At 36.2% G+C, this 20,191-nt stretch overlaps 1 protein-coding gene across 7 annotated transcripts in view; it reads right to left on the bottom strand.

Annotated features, from left to right (window-relative positions):
- Positions 1-47: 47 nt before the first annotated feature.
- The window catches only part of LOC127437402 (protein NDRG4), a 47,934-nt gene continuing 27,790 nt past the window's right edge, over positions 48-20,191 (bottom strand). For 5 of the 7 annotated variants that reach the window (XM_051692253.1, XM_051692255.1, XM_051692251.1 and 2 more), the window contains 13 exons: positions 18,117-18,222; positions 15,079-15,199; positions 14,530-14,592; positions 14,322-14,382; positions 14,076-14,219; positions 13,300-13,403; positions 12,428-12,484; positions 12,293-12,344; positions 8,696-8,743; positions 8,578-8,613; positions 8,416-8,467; positions 7,610-7,648; positions 48-5,576 (listed from right to left, as the gene is read on the bottom strand). In XM_051692253.1, coding sequence (XP_051548213.1) covers positions 5,422-5,576; positions 7,610-7,648; positions 8,416-8,467; positions 8,578-8,613; positions 8,696-8,743; positions 12,293-12,344; positions 12,428-12,484; positions 13,300-13,403; positions 14,076-14,219; positions 14,322-14,382; positions 14,530-14,592; positions 15,079-15,199; positions 18,117-18,222 — 1,038 coding nt within the window. In that variant the 3' untranslated portion in view covers positions 48-5,421. The remainder of the gene's footprint in view (positions 5,577-7,609; positions 7,649-8,415; positions 8,468-8,577; positions 8,614-8,695; positions 8,744-12,292; positions 12,345-12,427; positions 12,485-13,299; positions 13,404-14,075; positions 14,220-14,321; positions 14,383-14,529; positions 14,593-15,078; positions 15,200-18,116; positions 18,223-20,191) is intronic. The other 2 variants (XM_051692252.1, XM_051692257.1) reach the window with 1 other exon arrangement.

Raw genomic sequence — 20,191 nt, 5'->3', positions numbered from 1 at the left:
GAGCTACAGAAAATATGAAAAGCACACCACTCAAAAAAAAGAACATCTGCTTTTATGTCTGTTTTTATTTGTTGCATGTTCAGCTTTTTTTTAGTACACAGACAATGACAGCTTGTATATAGATATACATATTACATATACACATTAGTCTTCATATTTTTATTATGGCAAAGCAGGTTAAGACTGAATCCTACCATTTCTTTACACATATTTTTAACAACCAGCCTCCCTTCCAAAAAAATAAAATAATAAAAATACACAAAGAACTTATTGCTTAATGTAAAACGATGTCTAGTTGTAACAACAGTGATCATATTATTATTAATACTCATTGAATGTTCACAAGAAAAGATTAAATAAGAACTAGTATATTATCAAAAGAGGAACTCGAGGGAATCTTAAATTAACTGTTCCACATGACAAGGCTAGTGGTAGAGACCTATTTTTAGATTTTTGCCCTAAAAACAGCAAATATCTACAATGTAGAACATAGACTGAGAAGGAAAGGGATGCAACGGAAGGTAAGGTGTGGTACGTCGAACTGGTGCGAGCCCTGATTTGAGTAAAAATGAAAAGATATGGGGCCACATTGACAATACTGTACAGCACTTTCAAAGGACAAAATACATTCAGGGACCCCAGGCAGAGATCAGGAATGGGGGAGGGGGGGAATGCACCCTTGAAAGGTGGGCTAGTGGCATGCTCTTCATCTAATAAGAGATAACACTGCATACTTCAGACAGTAAATAAAGGAAAACGACACAAACATGAGGTTGCATTACTCAGTCAATACTGGGGAAGAACTTGTGTTTGTCCATTTAGTCTGTAGGAGGATACCCATCCATTTGGATACTCTTCCATTTTTTTTATTTACTTTTCCCTGGTTTTCCATGTTGTTCTTTTAGAAATTTAGCATTTGACTTTCACTCTCCCGGTTTGTGCACAATTTGAATAAAGGAGGAAAATTATTTTCTTATTTAGTATTTGGTCTTCTTTTCCAGTAAAAATATTTAAACGTTATCCTTAAAATGTGTTATCTTATACATCATACCTGATAAATTGCTTTTCATGCATAAACCTTTTCACATAAGTTTGATAGATTTTTGTTTAAAACTAAAAAAAAAAAAAAAAAAAAAAAAAAACCTTACAGAGTTTTGCTTTTCAATCTGGTTTTAAGACTGTTCAAGACGGTTTAAAAAATGTTTTGACCCTGAACACTGTCCGTCATCAATCCATTCTCTTTTTCCATCTCTCCCTCTCTTTCACATTCCTTTTCTTACAGAGACAGTCACCTTGTACTCCATATCATGCATTAATTTCTCTCTTTGTACATTATCTACAGTAACCTGCACCCAGCTTTGCATGGAGTGAGGTAATTACGATGCGTTGTGTGGGTCAATAGCCCTTTGGGGGCAACTGGACGTGTATGTGAGAGACGGGGCACATTGTGTTTTTAAGGATTGGGATTTTTGGTAGTGGGATTTGCCCTACATTCTGAGCTTGGAGCAACACGCTCCAGAAAGCCCCGCCCCTTACAGACACACACACAGGAAACACCCCTGAAAAAAGTCACAATGTGTGCTTCCTGGTTGAAGAAGCTGCAGGAAATTGACATTCAATAAGTGTGTGTACAATGGAAACGGTTCCTCAACCCGCTTTCAACCATCATTTGTCAATGTAATCAGGCAGCTGCGCCAGCCAATCAGCTCTGAGCTCATGTCAGTCACTTCCATAATTTAACACAATTCATCCATCCGTCCATATTTTTAGTGTATGCTGTTTGCTGTACTTTTTCTACAATTATTTGTGCTGTTGCTAAACAAAGCAACAATATATTTACCAGTTCTTTGTAAAATACCACAAAAAATGACAATGTGAATGGATAGGTCTAAATTATTAAATAAGCATGCACTTTGTGGCTGTAATCTTATTTAAATACCTGAATATGTAGTGATTCTAATGAATGTGAATCTTACTGTGTTATTTATGTGTAAGTTGCGTGCGAGTTTTGTGTGCGTGCATACAAAAGCTCCATTCCCTTGCAGAGCCCAGCCCTTTTCGGGGAGTGTGTGCATGTAAACTGGTGGCCAAAAGTTTGGAATAATGTACAGATTTTGCTCTTATGGAAAGAAATTGGTACTTTTATTCACCAAAGTGGCATTCAACTGAACACAATGTATAGTCATGACATTAATAATGTGAAAAATAAAAACTATAAACAAACTATTTCAAGTAGTTCTCATCAAAAAATCCTCCATGTGCAGCAATGACAGCTTTGCAGATCCTTGGCATTCTAGCTGTCAGTTTGTCCAGATATTCAGGTGACATTTCACCCCACGCTTCCTGTAGCACTTGCCATAGATGTGGCTGTCTTGTCGGGAACTTCTCTCGCACCTTACAGTCTAGCTGATCCCACAAAAGCTCAATGGGGTTAAGATCCATAACACTCTTTTCCAATTATCTGTTGTCCAATGTCTGTTTATTTGCCCACTCTAACCTTTTCTTTTTGTTTTTCTGTTTCAAAAGTGGCTTTTTCTTTGCAATTCTTCCCATAAGGCCTGCACCCCTGAGTCTTCTCTTTACTGTTGTACATGAAACTGGTGTTGAGCGGGTAGAATTCAAACGAAGCTGTCAGCTGAGGACATGTGATGCGTCTATTTCTCAAACTAGAGGCTCTGATGTACTTATCTTCTTGTTTAGTTGTACATCTGGCCTTCCACATCTCTTTCTGTTAGAGCCAGTTGTCCTTTGGAAGACTGTAGTGTACACCTTTGTATGAAATCTTCAGTATATCCTTCATTCCTCAAAACAACGATTGACTGATGAGTTTCTAGAGAAAGCTGTTTCTTTTTTTGCCATTTTTGACCTAATATTGACCTTAAGACATGCCAGTCTATTGCATACTGTGGCAACTCAAAAACAAACACAAAGACAATGTTAAGCTTCATTTAACGAACCAAATAGCTTTCAACTGTGTTTGATATAATGGCAAGTGATTTTCTAGTACCAAATTAGCAATTTAGCATGATTACTCTAGGATAAGGTGTTGGAGTGATGGCTGCTGGAAATGGGGCCTGTCTAGATTTAATCAAAAATGAATTTTTTCAAATAGTGATGGTGCTGTTTTTAACATCAGTAATGTCCTGACTATACAGTGTGATCAGCTGAATGCCACTTTGGTAAATTAAAGTACAAATTTCCTTCCGAAACATCAAAATCTGTACATTATTCCAAACTTTTGGCCGCCAGTGTATGTGTGTGTGCATTTGTTTCTGTAACTTTGGTATATTCTTCGTGCAGGGCTAGGTGCTGTAAGGGAAGTGGAAAGCATTGAGCCTACACTTCTAAAACTTAAATGCAACTAACTGCTAACCAACTAACTGCAAACCCCACCACACAGGATCTGCCTCAGTCGACAGTTCCAGTTTGGGTCAGAAGCTGATTGTCTATAAAAGGGAGATCGTACAGAACCAATCCCAGGCAAAGCCACCTTCATAGGACAGAGAGTGCACACTACTATAACTACTGTTGTATGTCTTCTTTGATGATCTGAAAGTGTGCTTGATTATACTTGTGCATAGTGTGAAAGTAACGACTAAATATAGCATTTTAGCAAACGTGTCCTGACCAGGCGTGATGCAATAAAACAATAAACGATACAGGCAATTTCTTATATGTTAATCTGAGAAATCAGTTATAAATGTGATATCAGTCGCTTGGTTTCCATTCCTGGAAAATTAATGTGATTGGTCCAAAACCTCACTTTTTCATGCAGCAATTTCTACCTGGTCTCATAGAAGTAAGTAACTATACCTGCACGTTTCATGGCAGTTTCGTGGTGAAATGAACACTAGAGGCACTAAAACAACAATGACTTTTATTTCCTTTCACACAAATCACGAGCAAAAGGGCAGAATATCAGTTAATAACACTTACTTTTCACCCTGTTTCTCACACAAAGCTATCTTATGATATCAAAACACTTTTACTATAATGCCTGACACCTAACAATACATTTTAAACATTTGCATAACATACTCAACAAAATTTATAAGCATTCATCAGCGAGGTGACTCAACTGATCGTGTTACACTTGCGATGCGCAGTACCAAGGTACGAGACCCGAAGAGCACGCAAGCCGACAAATAAGTCGAAAGTGTCATAAAAGTAACACAAAATGACGTGATACTGTAGCTTTAGTAATTAACGATAGAAACTCTGCACCTGGTTAGGACACGGTGTACCGATGTGTAATAAATATTGTTTATAAATGTGTGGTGATACATACACTCCTAAAGACTGAATGAGCTGAGACAATTAGCCGAAAGCAGCTGTTCATTGGTTAAAAGACTTTCAAACTCTTCGACAATACAATTGCTTCAATTTCGCTCAAGAAAGAGAGGGAGAGCATTTATAACATGGCAACAAATGTCACTCTTTTAAGACCCCCTCCCACCCTTCCTCTTTTTCTTGCTTTGTTTCATTCTCTTCCTCTGACTCACTCCCCTCATTGCGGCCTACCAATCCATCAGTTACTCCACAAAGACTGTCATAGGACAGGAATGAGTGAGAGCAGGGGCTGATGGGACTTTTGTCTTAGGAAGAGGTGAAGGCCAGAGGCAGCAAGCAAAGGGTGCAGATATACTGACACGAAAAATCTGGGTCCAAAATTAACACTCACCAAGTGTCAAGTGTGAGTAAAAACTGGCTTCACCGATTCAATAACAAGTTATCAGCAATAATACATGGTGTAAGTCAAACTGTAAGAATGATAATCTGACCCTCGCTGATGTAAGTGATGTGAGCAATTCAAATCAGAGACATAAAAAAAAGTCTTCTTATGACTTTTACCTCAGTGAAAAATGTAACATCAGAAGTTTATCTAGGATGCCTAAAGTCGCCAAGAAGTGACATATGTGTGGAAAGTTCTTTGCATTAAGCCAGCAAAACTGATATATTTGGAACAAAATCATGATCGTTTTTGTGACTGGTGCAGTTTGACTAGTGCGTATATGAGGCTGCGAGTGACACAATGACCTGCGTTGTTTGTCACTAAAATGCAAGTAATAAAACAGCTAAAAAAGGCCATTGTCATAAGGACAAAAATAAATATTGAAATTAATTTTGATAAAATAAATGTACGTTTATTTCTTGGCCAGTCAATTTTCTCAATGCACTCCCCATCGGCAGGTTTGGGCAGTCAATTTTGGACCCTGGTGATAAGAAACCGTATTACAAAGTCGGAGAGAACCAGACACTGTTCTAAAGGGGAGAAGGATATCAAGTCTTTGTTTTACAAGTTAAGAGGGCTAACACTGATAAACAAAAATGAGTGAAAAGGACATGGAAAATATTCTTCTCAGACCTTCTTTTCACGTTGTGCCTCTCTAAATGTGTGCGTGTGAGGAAGTGAATGCAGGCTCAGCAGGAAACTTCCATGGTGTGGCTGACCTGGCCGACGCCCTCACCACTATCTGAGTGTGTGCATGCACGGTTGCGAGAACCATCCACAGAGCCGGCACTGGTCAGAGAGGCTGTTCGCGACCGAGCCAGACGGGTCATACTGGCCGAAGGCACTGAGAGAGCGAGAGAGAGAGAGAGGGAGAGAGAGGAAATGTTGAATACTCTTTCCATATCCAAAGGTAAATTTGTCCAGGCTGTATGACATGTTGCAGAAAAGGCAGGGATGAAATGCTTGAGATTTTTCTTGGGATAATTTTAGCCTTAAGCTAATTATATTACTATAAATACTTCAGACTGTCTCAAATCCAACTTAATAAGCCTCCATACAGATTCTTGACATCTAAGTGCCTTTGTTTTCACTAGAAAAATAATATTCTTAAAGGGATAGTTCACTAAAAAATTAAAATTCTTTTAATATTTACTCACTCCATGATATCCTAGATGTGCATGACTTTTTTTTCTTCTGCAGAACACAAATTAAGATTTTCAGAAGAATGTCTCAGCTCTGTTGGTCCTCACAATGCAAATGAATGGTGGCCAGAACTTTGAAACTCCAAAAAGCAGATTAAGGCAGCATAAACATAATCCATACGACTCCAGTGGTTTAATCCATGTCCTCAGAAGTGATATGATAAGTGTGGGTGAGAAACAGATCAATATTTAAGTCCTTTTTTCTATAAAATCTCTACTTTCACTTCCACATTCTTCTTTTGTTTTATGTCGACTCACATTCTTGGTTCATATCAGCCCACTCACTGGAGAGGGCTGGTCAAAGGTGGAGATTTATAAAAAAAGAGAATTTAAATGTTTATTTGTTACTCACCTACAGCTATTACATAGGTTCTGAAGATTTAGATTAACCATTGGAGTTGTATGGATTACTTCTATGCTGCCATTATGTGCTTTTTGAGCTCAAAGTTCTGGCCGCCATTAACTTGCATTGAGAGTGAGTAAATGATGAGAGAATTTTCCTTTTTGGTGAACTATTCCATTAATCAGTATTTTTGTTTTCAGTAAAATTTCTACCATCCTTACAACATTAAGTTTATGCTTCTTACCCCATTGGCAAATGTTTTTTTTAAGTTAAATTTAGTTAGATTAATGCTTAAAACAAGAAGAAAAATAAAAATAAAAATCTGCTAAAGGAATAAGTAAAAGTTACTTAATTCTAAATATATTCACTGAAAATAAGTATTTTCCTTCTCAAGTAAATTGATCTTGTTTTAAGGATGTTTAGATATTTTTACTGGAAAGCAAGAAAAAAAAATGTGATTAAGAAAATTATTTTTTTTACATTATTAGATTGATACTAGTCCTACCAATTCATGATTTTGCCATTTTTTTAAAGCAGGATATATTTTAACATTTTCTTGCAGAACTCTTAAAGATTTCCAACAAAGACTGTACAATAGCAAGTTTCTATATCTGACATTTTTAAATATAACTCTGAGAGAAAAGATCACTCTTCTGTGCATGTAATGTTCCTGAAAGTAAAAATAATGATTTAGTCTAATGTTTTTGAAATTCAATGTAAGGTGCACTAAGTAATTCTGTTTGTTTTGCTGGTCGATACAACAGTGATTTTGGACTTTATAGTGAGAGTTATCAGTTTTCAAATATCGATACCATTGTAGAAATACCCTTTTAGCAGAAGTAATCAAAAGTGTCCGGTAAAGGGCCTGTTGCTGAGATAATATGAGTGGTATTCAGATAGTCATGTGACCTCAACATGGTAACCACCATGAAGGGGAATTTTCATCTCATGTGAGTGTGCATCACTTTAAACATCTGTCAAAAGTACTATTCACTTCTTAAAGTGTAAATCTTTAAGTAGAAAATACTCAGTGCACCTTTACAATCACATAATATTAATATTAATAATAATTGCCATGCAGAGCATGAGAGGGCATTCAATGAATGCAATGTGCAAAAGAGCAAAGCTCATTTTTCCTCCAGAGGAAAAATCACAGATCAGTAAAGAAATTGAATGAATGGAAATATCAGTCTGGGACAGATAAATACTGAAATCAATTATGGTCAATAAAAAAAAAAAATCAAGGGATTACAAGAGTAAACTACACATATCATCTGAATGAAGACTTGGGGTGAGAAAGAGGGGCAGGAGTGAACAGGAAGTAGGAAGTACCTGGCCCCCCACTCATTCTCCGATCCTTTATATAAGCAACTGAGGAAGGGCAGGAAAATACACATAAGGTACAGATTACAACAAATACAACACCTCTACACACACACACACACACACATACACATACAGAAATGTTTACTTAGCTAAATAGGGACAAACCATAGACTTCTACCTTTTTACATAAAGCTAGCCATAATTACCATAAGGAAGACTATCCCTGCACTCTGACCCCAGCCTAGCTGGGATATGTGAAAAAGAAGAATTTCACTGTATATGTGCAAATGTATAATGTGTGATAAATAAAGAAAATTATTATTAATTATTATTATTATCCCTCACCCATATCCTTATTAACCATAAAGTACATTTTTAGGGGGAAAAACAATTTACAGTACTTTATTTATGAATCAGTTTTTCAAATATAGAAGTCCCCATGTTCTCAAAATACTTTTTGTCAGATTTAGCTCAGTTTTGGGGACAAGTTTGCCACCTACATTAACTAACAGTAACTAACTCCAAGTTCACACACTAACTCATTCACATGTCCTTACTCTCACAGAAGTCTCAACAAATAGACACACATGGGAGAGATAGAGAGATACAGTACTGGATCCAACTGGCAACACAATTACAATAATCGGAGACTGAATGGAAAGGGACACTGGGTTTAACATGGGTAGATTGGTTTAGAGGTAGATTGCCGTGGTATAATTGATTGATTTCTTGATTGCTGGAGGTGCAGACTTCACCAGACACCATCGTAAATTATTGAACTGATAATAAAAATATTTTTTAATTAGACTTACTGTAACCCATCCCCTGCAGGAAGTACTTGAATGCCTCTGTGAGTTTTCCAGGCTGTAGTAATCAAAACATGGAACATAATTTTAATGAAAAAAAATAAAAATTAATGATCAGTATCTTTAACTGAAGCATTTATTAGAGTAACCACAGTCAAGCAATCTCACCTGTGTAATCTGAGGCATTCCGCCAGAGTCAGCCATCTAAAACAAAACAAATAATAGGTCATTTCAGAAATGTTGCACTTTTGTGGGGCAAAACAGTCTAACTGAAAAGTTTCCTTGCCTTCAGGAATGTGGTGTTGGTTGGATCCAGCTTGGAATTGCACTCAACCTGAGAACAGAGAACAACTTGAAAAACACTGTACATAATGCTAACAGAGATTTATAACACATTTATAATACATTTTTAAACATATTTACTGAATAAAGAATTTTATTTAAATTTGTTAACATTTAAGTAAAAACTAGGAAAGTTACAGAGGTGTATAAAGCAAAAGAAGAAGACATATGGAAATCGAACAAGCCCTGCACAAGACAGTAAAATGAATGATGGGCTGTTAAGATGGATTGTTTAATGGAGGGAGGAGTATGTGTGTTATATATATATATACACACACACACACGCACACACACTTGCGGCCATAAGTTTGGAATAATGTACAGATTTTGCTCTTATGGAAAGAAATTGGTACTTTTATTCACCAAAGTGGCATTCAACTGATCACAATGTATAGTCAGGACATTAATAACGTGAAAAATTACTATTACAATTTGAATTTTTTTTTTTACTTAAACTACTTCAAAGAGTTCTCATCAAAAAATCCTCCACATGCAGCAATGACAGCTTTACAGATCCTTGGCATTCTAGCTGTCAGTTTGTCCAGATACTCCGGTGACATTTCACCCCACACTTCCTGTAGCACTTGCCATAGATGTGGCTGTCTTGTTGGGCACTTCTCATGCACCTTACAGTCTAGCTGATCCCACAAAAGCTCAATGGGTTTAAGATCCATAACACTCTTTTCCAATTATCTGTTGTCCAATGTCTGTGTTTCTTTGCCCACTCTAACCTTTTCTTTTTGTTTTTCTGTTTCAAAAGTGTCTTTTTCTTTGCAAGTCTTCCCATAAGTCCTGCACCCCTGAGTCTTCTCTTTACTGTTGTACATGAAACTGGTGTTGAGCGGGTAGAATTCAATGAAGCTGTCAGCTGAGGACATGTGAGGCATCTATTTCTCAAACTAGAGACTCTGATGTACTTATCCTCTTGTTTAGTTGTACATCTGGCCTTCCACATCTCTTTCTGTCCTTGTTAGAGCCAGTTGTCCTTTGTCTTTGAAGACTGTAGTGTACACCTTTGTATGAAATCTTCAGTTTTCTGGCAATTTCAAGCATTGTACAGCCTTCATTCCTCAAAACAATGATTGACTGATGAGTTTCTAGAGAAAGCTGTTTCTTTTTTACCAATTTCCTTCCGAAACCGCAACATCTGTACATTATTCCAAACTTTTGGCCACTAGTGTGTGTGTGTGTGTGTGTGTGTGTGTGTGTGTGTGTGTGTGTGTGTGTGTGTGTGTGTGTTATATATATATATATATATATATATATATATATATATATATATATATATATATATATATATATATATATTATATATACTGAAGGGGGTGGGGAGGATTCTGGAATCCCCTGCCTCTTCAATATATATATATATCCTTTGAGTGATTTGTAATAAAGCTTATGAGATTTCCTAGTTATAAAATTACATGTCTGAAATGTGCTTTCTCTCTTTGTGTGTTTATAAGAAAAGCACCTAACACCTGTTAAAAACCTATATTTACTCTTCTAGCTGACCCTGACAGCCTAGGACACTGGGGGTCACTCAGGCCTGTTGCCTACGTGACAATTCTTAGTTAAAGCATTTACTTTACTTTTCATCTTCAATCACTAGAGAATAATGACGAATATTGTCTGAACCTCTTACTGAGAGAAAGCATATCTAATCAATATGTTTTGGGAAAGTTTCCTGGTTAGAGCTAGAGCTCGACCAAATCTAACCTGGAAGAAGCTGTGTATCTGTGTGTGTGTTTCTGTTTCTCTTTTGTCACAGGAACTGACGTGAACAACTGGCACGCAGGGGAGGTGAGATGACCATCTGACGGGACAAAATGGCATCTAGTACCTCAGATTGGTGACCTCAGTGGATCACTTTGTGCCTAAACCGGGATTCTGATAATCAGTGGAGATATTCTTCTGGCTAACAGCCTATATGTGGAAATTTTCAAAGTTTATCTTTGTCTTAACCAATCAGAATCCTTCAACCTGACATGATGACGTAGCTTAGTGACATGTGTGATAGTATAATTGCTGCTGTAATGAGAATGTATAGAGAGCGGCCTACAAACTCCTCGTGAGTGTGAAGCTGACTTCTGCTGATGAAACTGCAAACTATTCTTCAGTAAAATTTTCTACAGTTGATTGCATCTCTGACTCCTGGTCTTCATTCATCATATCTGGTTCATTCATCATATCAGGTTCATTCATCATATCTGGTCCTTGGGTCTTAACTGTAAAATCCCCGACAATATAAACGTATATAGCCTCTATCTCTCTCTCTATATAAATATATACACACACAAACATATATTATACTGTATGTATACATAAGTGTGGGCAGGTTTAAGTGGTTTACGAGGACCTTTTTTAGGTTACAAACTGGTAATTACAAGGGTATTATGCTATAAATGTGGTTTATGAGGATATTTCTAGTGTCCCCATAATTTAAATCGCTTAAAAATTATACTAAACGCTGTTTTATTGAAAATGTAAAAATGCAGAAAGTTTTTTGTGAGGGTTAGGTTTAGGGGTAGGGTTAGGGGATATAATCAATAGATCGTACAGTATAAAAATCATGATATCTATGGAGAGTCCTCCTGTGCGTGCGTGTGTGTGTGTGTGTGTGTGTGTGTGTGTGTGTGTGTGTGTGTGTGTGTGTTCTTAAGGCATGACCCAGTGACTGCAATACTGCAGAGATGAGTCATATTCCATTCCACACTTTCAAAAAAGGACGGACACTCTCTCTATAATTTTCCTCATGATTCTAATGAAAACTCCATATAGGTGCAGAGATGGAGTCTGAGTGTATTCAAGTTGAAAAAATTTGACTTGAGAATTGACTTATTCTAGGGCCAGGGTTTAGCGTAAGGGAAAACAAATCCTGGTTCCCATTGTCACCCATTCATTTATTTACTATGGGAAATTGTTCCTATTGAGTGGGGATTCACTCTGTGTGGCTGATAAGATGTGATGGGGCAGTGGCCCAGCTTTCATATGCTAGATTAAAGTGCCATGGTGCTGAGTTAAAAATATCCAGTGCACACAAGCTGGCAAAGCCCAGGAGATCAACCCCGGGGCCAGTGCCATCTGCTCCCACAAGACAACCGGAGCTGAGGAAGAGGGATTAAGAGAGAACGCCAGGAGGAGGCAAACAGAGGAAGCAAGAGGAATGGAGATTCAATTAGGCTGTCACTAGATGACAAAACACTTCCTCTTTGTAGTTTGCCAGTTATGTTACAGAGATGCAGAGGCGACACACGAGGGGGCATAGACATAATAAGAGACTGTTTGGTAGGAGGGAACCTTAAAGAAAAAATTTACTCCCTCCTCATGTTGTTATACACCCATATGACATTCTTCCATGGAAAATAAAAGGAGATGTTTTACCTTGCATCCCTTTTATGTCCCACAGAAGAAAGAAAGTCACACAGGTTTGAAGCAACATGAGTGAGTTAGAAAATGATGAGAAAAATCTAATTGTAGGTGAATTATTGATCAAAGGGGGAGATTAAAAAAAATAGACGGATGAGAAAAGACAAAAACTCACCACTCCCTCCTCAGCCGGAGCATTATCTCCAACGACCAGCATGACCGGGCACCTGCGAGAAACGTAATTCGTCAAACACTCTGATCACGCATATGTAAATGAGATTAGTGAGACTTTAATTAAGTTAGTCTTCACCTCAGGGTCTTGGCATTCAACACAGAGCCACTGCGGTTCATTTCCAAATTCCTGCGGCTGAGAAAAAGAGATTTTCATATGTTCAAACCAAGTCCTACACCAAACATACATTTTATTTCAACTCATACATTATGCATAGTTTTATGCACATATTAAATAAACAGTTCACCCAAAACTGACAATTATCTCATCATTTATTCACCTTTACAGCATCCCAGATGTATATGACTTTCTTTCTTCTGCAGAACACAAATTAAGATTTTTAGAAGAATATTCAGCTCTGTAGGTCCTTACAATACAAGCGAATGGGTGCCAAAATTTTGACACTCCAAAAATCTAAGTCAGCATAAAAGTAATCCATACTCCAGTGGTTGAATCAATATCTTCAGAAGTGATAGGATAGGGGTGGGTGAGACACAAATCAATATTTAACATTTTTGCCAGAAATTCTACTCCCTGCCCAGTATGCATGAAGAATGTGAATCACCAAAAACAGAAGAAGAAGAATGTGAAAGTTAAAGTGGAGACTGACTGAGCAGAGAGGAGGATTTCTAGTAAAAATATTGATCTGTTTCTCACCCACACCTATCATATCACTTCTGAAGACATTGATTTAACCACTGGAGTCTTGTGGATTACTTTTATGCTGACTTGTGTGATTTCTGGAGTGTCAGAATTTTGGCACCCATTCAGTTGCATTGTATAGGAACAAAAGAGCTGAGAAATTCTTCTAAAAATCTTCATTTGTGTTCTGCAGAAGTAAGAATGTCATACACATCTAGGATGGCATAAGAGTGAATAAATTAGATAATTTTACATTTACATTTACAGTTCACATTTAGGGTGAACTATTCCTTTAATGAGGCAATTACCTGTTGTACATGTTCCAGAAGAGCTGTAGGTTGAACTGGTTGACAGTGTTATTGATCTGTTGACGGTAGCTCTGTACAACCTCAGTGTTGTTCATAAGCTCTTCCTGTAATTCAAACACAGCAAAATATGTTATTTACATATGAAAATAATTACAAAAGTATTAATACTAACATTACATGCGGTGCAGTTCAACAATCTGAGTCCACTTCTGAAAATGTTAGCTAAATATTTAGCTCAAGATTTCAATTTAACATTTAGAAATATTTTTAACACTTAAATTTAGATAAAACATTTATATTTAGATTTAAGTTTTAAATTTATATATGTATTTAATAATAGCAATTTTTAGATATTATTAACAGGAAATTTTAAAATTGTGATTATCAGGCTTGGAAAAGTCTTGGAAAATTCATGAACATTTCTATAGTGAATATACATTTTTCTTGTTATGCACAGCTGTAAACCTTTTCATTGGCTAGAAATTAATCTTTGTGAGTACAGTCTCTATAAAATGATTCATAAACATCCTTATCCAATCACAAACAACAAAAATACATTTTCACAAGTGAAAAAGTGTACCCTATATTAAATATAGGCTATACAACATGAGAAATAATTGTGTGCATGATTTATTTTAAGCCTTGAAATGTATTTCCTAAAGTAACTAAATGCTTGTATCCAGAGCTCAAAGTAAGAAATGTACCTCTCACTAACTTCTGCCCATGAACACTGTACTAACATTAGAGCATTTGTTATATATCCATTATTATTGTACCTGGCTGAAGAGGTGGGCCAAAACAGTGTCTGGTAAAGCACTGGTGAGTCCAGACAATTTTGTGGCGGCCCAGTCGATCCAGCCTTTTCCATTGGGATCAATGTTGAGAAGAACCAGACCTTCCACGAGATCAGGAAAAATCAACTATTGGGAGAAATCAGGATTGAATTACTATTCTGAATGCACACAAAACGAACACATATACTTTATACATTTTAAGTCATAAGTTGTCAAAAATGTACAAACCGCAAATTTGGCAAGGATATAGGCACCAGCTCCAACTCCAATTCCCACAATGCTCTTGAAGCTAGAGAAAAGAGATCAAAGCAGAATTTAAATGAGGAAATTTCAGGAATCGAATGATATTTGAAATCAAATAATTTGAAATTGGAATTTCATTGGACTTCGCACAACAAGACTGCTTGAACTTGAAGTATAATCTGACCACACTCACCCAAAGTGTTGCACCACACTAGGAAGCATCCCAGCGAGCTGATCCATGGTGGGGTACTGGTGCCTGGTAGTAACAAGCCCAGAAAAACATATTTTGAATAATATCTTGAGTTGTCCTGAGAGGTTAACCAACATCTTCTGTTAAATGTAGGTCTGTCGATTTAACGCGTTAATTCAGTGTGATTAATTTTGTACGCAATTAATCAAGTCCTTGGACCATAATAAGGATGATTCCTGAGAAATTCAAGCTTGAAGTACCACCTGTTTTCTCCAAGGGTCAGTAAGCGAAACTTCAGCTGTAAAGGCAATGCACAGCTTTTACAGAGAACTATATATATATATATATTGTAAATATTTAAAGATAACTATTTATAATTATTTCATCATTATAGATTTAATTATTTTTATTTTAGGGGCTTTTTCAGCAAATATTTATATATGCAATTAATTCAGTTAATTAATCAGGACACCATGTAATTAATCCATTAAAAAAATTTAATCGATTGACAGCCCTAGTTAAATGGCTAATAATGGTATGTTTTTGCCTTACCCTTGTGGCATCTGTGGGGCACCAATCTGTTGGCCTGGGGCATCCACATGGCACACCACAAAATGCTTGGTGATCTCCTGCATGTCTTCATTGTGGAAGAATGTGTTGAAGCACAACTTGTCTGCTCAGATCGAGAGAGAGAGAAAAATACGTATGAATAAATATTATTAAGACTGGAAATATCTCTAAAGATGCAATAAGAAATTTGTTTTGTTTTTTTTGTTTCGCAAAAATACGATACAACAGCAGTCTTGGACTTTACCAAGACTCCTATAGATGCAACACAATGTATACATTTTCATAAAAGCAACTCTTTATGGTTGTTGATGGCATTATAGTAATATCCTATTTTTTAGGAGCAGTATAACTAACTTTATATCCAACCAATGTTAGACAAGGGGAGTGTTCGGGAAACAATCATTATTTTTACAATTCTGTTTGATGACGCTAATGGCACATAAATGACACACTTCAGTTTAAAGTGGAAAAAATTACTTAATTACTTAATGCACCATAAAAATGTATGGCAATAGAAAATGGCCTCATTGGATCTTTTTACGTCACATTACACATTATATAACAATACCGATTTGGAGCAGTTCTGAAAATCAGCTTCCCTTCCCATCTCTCCTGCTAGAGTTGTTGGCCTACTTAGATTATAAAATAAAGAAACAAAACAGCTTGAGTGTTCTAGCTAACTCCTTAAGCGGCACTAATAATCATTCTATAATGTGCCATCTCATCTAATCAACAGCAAATGGTGTTTTGGCAGGTCTTGAAGCTATTAAATGCATTTAATGAATAAATTAGTCCCCATGTAGGCTCTCATTAACCCGACCTCTAAAAATCGGATTTCTGAAATTGTCTTCTGTGATGGTTTGAAACCTAAAGCAGAAAACTTGCCGGGGAATTCAGGGCTGAGCAAGTCGGTGCCACGTCGTGACATGAATCATATCGCCAGATTCTGTGCCCTACTACTGTATGACCCATTTTTCATACCCTCCCCGGCTGTATTGCTCACTTTGCATTTTTTCTATAGGCCAGTGTCTCCTTTCGGTGGTCTGGGTCTCTCTCTCTCTCACTGAGTCATGTTTCGCGAAATATAGAGTAAGGCCCTGCATACTAATGCATGTATCCGCAGCAGAGAAGAGAGACACAGTTACTCCATGCCGCAGTGCTGACCTTCCCCCTACCCAGCACTGCATGATGGGTATGTTTTTCTGACCTACATATCACTCTCTCTCTTTCTCTCTCTCACTTTTTTAAATGTTGTAATTTTATTTTCTTTTATATATTTTTATATTTGAAATATATATTTATTATATATTTTTTAATTACATATATATATATATATATATATATATATATATATGAATATATTATAATAAACATAAAATATAAATATACAGTAGGCCTAATATATAAATGAAATACATATATGTAAAATATATATAATATATATTATTATTTTATATAATAATAATAATAATAATATAAAAATGATATATATCTACAAATAATTAAATTGGCATGAGTTTCTGAACTAAATATTTTCTCTCTTTCTCTTACTCTCTCTCCTAAACACTCTCTTCTTGCTGCATATGAATAAGACCCGGCAGACAATAAGACACTTCGGAGCTAGATAATGAGGGACAGATATGTGGAGGAGTTAAGAAAAGGATACGGAGGAAAGGGGAAGGAGAGAGCAGAAGAGGACAGGAAAGTCATTCCGAGAGTGATGAGAAGTGCTCTCAGTCAAGGTTATGAGTAATTTAATTCAGTCACACTGATGGAATGTGGAACTCAATATCAAGGTCAATGGAGACTTGGTCAGCTTTATTCTGCTGACCCATTAACAAGTCTAATCGTTACTTTTAATGCCATATGATACCATATAAAATTCTCATGATGCATGTTATGGTACAAATGCTGTTTTAAATTTTAACAGACAGTAGAGATAAAGTAGCTATTATATAGTTTTTTATAAGTAAAATTTAACGAAAAACATGACAACAAAATTATCATGATGGATTTCATGATAAAATGAAAAATTCCCATGACAAACTACATACGATTTTCATAGACATTTTTGTTCTCTTAAGACTAAAACGTTCATTTTTAATAAACATAGGAAACTCCACTGACGCATGTTAAGCTAAAACTAAAAGTGTAAATTGTTATGATGCACTATTTCAGATAAGATTTTAGATTTTCAGACATTCAGCTCTTAAGACAAAGAAGCTAAAACTTTGTTTATATATCTAACACTCTCTGTAAAAAATTGAGCTATGTTCAAAATGTTAAACAATATTTTCAAAACTGCAGTTTATGTAACAATATATATATATATATTTAGGATAAAGCCAACTTCAAGAATTAATTCAAGAAGTGCTTATTTCATTGCACTCCCTGTAAAATGTAGAAATTATAAAAACAAATATTTATATTAAAATATAATAAAAATATACATATATAGTATAATATAATAACAAAATAAATATGAACATTTTAAACAGGTTATATGATGAGTTAATCTGTAGCTAGTTTGTACTACTAATATCTAAGACAAGCCTTTTGATTGTGTTTTCACCTTTTTATAATCTGTGTTTCTTGTGACTTTTTATAGATTATTTTTCTTTACCAGCTTCAGCACTGTCACATTTGCATATTTGAGATCACCTGCCACCTGAGTTCAACCCCGTCTCACACTGAACATGATCTTATAACGGAACTTATAAACTGCAGTCAGCTGGCATCCAAATGACACCGCTGATCACAGCCCACACACATCACTTCTAGAGCAATGCTCTTTGAATTTGCATAGATGCAAAAGCACACACACACACAATAACACACAAACATCTCATGTTGTTTGTACAGATGGAGAAATTAACTCCAGATCAATGCTTGAAGACAGATGATGCAGAGGAAATCCTGTTGCTTTGGGTACAGTTCACCTTGGTTGCACGTACACACACACACACACACACACACACACACACACACACACACACACACAAAACACTCAGTTTACTTACGGTTGAGCCCAACATCATGGTAGGTCAGGATAGCTGGCTTGTTGCCTTTGGGAGCCCCGCGGATCACCACGTGCAACATCCCATAAGGGGTTTCAACGTCGTGTTCCTACAAACAAAAACAACCGTTTCAGAAAATACAGACTGGAATGGTCCAGATGGGTCATGGCTTGTCCTGCATGGTCACTGACCCAAAACAGATCTGTTCAGTCTTTATGTTTAGGTTTAGTGGACCAAAAAATACCCCCCAAAAGTTCAATCTGTTGGGATTTGATGTTTCTTTTTTTTCATACTGTATTATATAGGGTAAATACAGGTAAACTGGGAAACATCATGATCATTTTTCATTGCTGTTGTTTTTAAAATGATTTTATGCATGATCCACATAGCTACATCAGTGTAATCTAGTTTAAATATTAGTTAAGGATGACCTTAATGTTGCCTGACAGATGATTAAGCTTAAATGTCCCACATTACCCATTTTCACCCTATATATATATACAATATTCTCTCTATCCATCCATCCGTCCGTCCGTCCATCTGTCTATCTACATCTATTATACATATATTACCTTTTTGTAGGGTGAAAGTCAAAAAGTTTTCCAATTTACCTGAATTCAGCCTATTTGTAATGTTGTTGTGTGTATATGATTTACTGAAACAGAAGAATTATTTTAATTGCAATAGTCGGCTGTTACAACATAAGTCCACTGGTAAACAAAAATAATACAATAAAGAGTGACAAGAGTTAAAAACAAGAAAAATGTATCTTTAATTAGAGCCTCTGATCCCAGATTATGGGAAACATTCTTATAACACAATACCATTCGCAAATTCCAAAGGCATTTTAATCTGCACTGACCCACATTAAGTCCCAGACTTATTTTTCGGTCCTAAGGATTATTTCAGCGTCTCTAGCTTTTCTGTCTGTAGTCATACACATAAATCCTGGCAGACACCTCGCAGGCAGCACACTTCAGAGGCAAACCACTTTTAAGCTTAATGCAGATCGAGGCAGAGACAGGGAACAAATCTCCCATGGGGTTTAAGCCCCTGTCATTCAGTGTTTTTTAAGTTGGGAAAATTGTGGAAGATCAGGCCGGATGCAAGTGATGTGTGTATGTGTGTTTGAGTTAAGGACAGCTGTTTGTGTCCCTCTGTGTTGAGGTCATGATGAAATCTCATGGCAGCCTACAACAGCTGTCACTGCGGCAAAATGCCGAGCAGGTTTTCTAGGGAGAAAAAATAGGCTACAACAAAACACTAAAGGATAAGAATGGAATTTGACCTAGATATGACAATATTATGCAAATATGAGACAAGTCATAACACTCTAAAAAAAAAAAACACTATGCGCTCAGGAATACATCCCATAGGAAAGAAAAATCACAAAGTAAATCTAGTTACTATCTCAGTTGTTTCTCCTAGACAACTCAAATATTTCTCATCAAATTAAAAGCTATCCTCATTTATTTTATAGCTCTATACTCTTTCTGTATGCCAACAATTGTCTCATTCAGGTCTATTTTTTATTTTTCCTAAAGAATCTTAGTAGAAACATCCAAGACAAATTGGATACTTAAACATATTTTCTCCGTTTAGTCTCCTGAGCTCTGATATAGCAACCTTTGTGCAATCCAATCTTCGTCTGGGATCATAATCTCTCATGGATTTCTGTAGTAGCTGTTCATTTTTCAAGCTTAAGGTCATTGATTTGTCCTTGTCAGGAGTTTTTTGTTGATTTCTAGATTTTTAAACAGTCGTAAGAATGATTTACTGTCATATATACAGACACATACACTAACACACAGGTTACTGCAGAGGTGCATGCATATGTTGGAGCGCACATTCCATGATGCGTGTCAGTGTGTTAGTGTGTCAGTGCAAATGGCCACTTCATACATGACTGGACATTTCTTCATGAGCAACATCACAAATGTACAATGAGCTTTATATTTTCCACATTATTAAATACAGAAAATATATCTCATTTTATTTAATATAAGATTATTCATATGCATATTTTTTAATTTCATGAAAAATGCATAAATGTGCTAAGGATTTGTTTCAAAACAGGT

Source organism: Myxocyprinus asiaticus, chromosome 48 (assembly GCF_019703515.2).
Source record: "Myxocyprinus asiaticus isolate MX2 ecotype Aquarium Trade chromosome 48, UBuf_Myxa_2, whole genome shotgun sequence".
NCBI classification, from domain to species: domain Eukaryota; kingdom Metazoa; phylum Chordata; class Actinopteri; order Cypriniformes; family Catostomidae; genus Myxocyprinus; species Myxocyprinus asiaticus.
The sequence above is the reverse complement of the archived record's forward strand: the minus strand, read 5'-3'. Positions and strand labels throughout refer to the sequence as shown.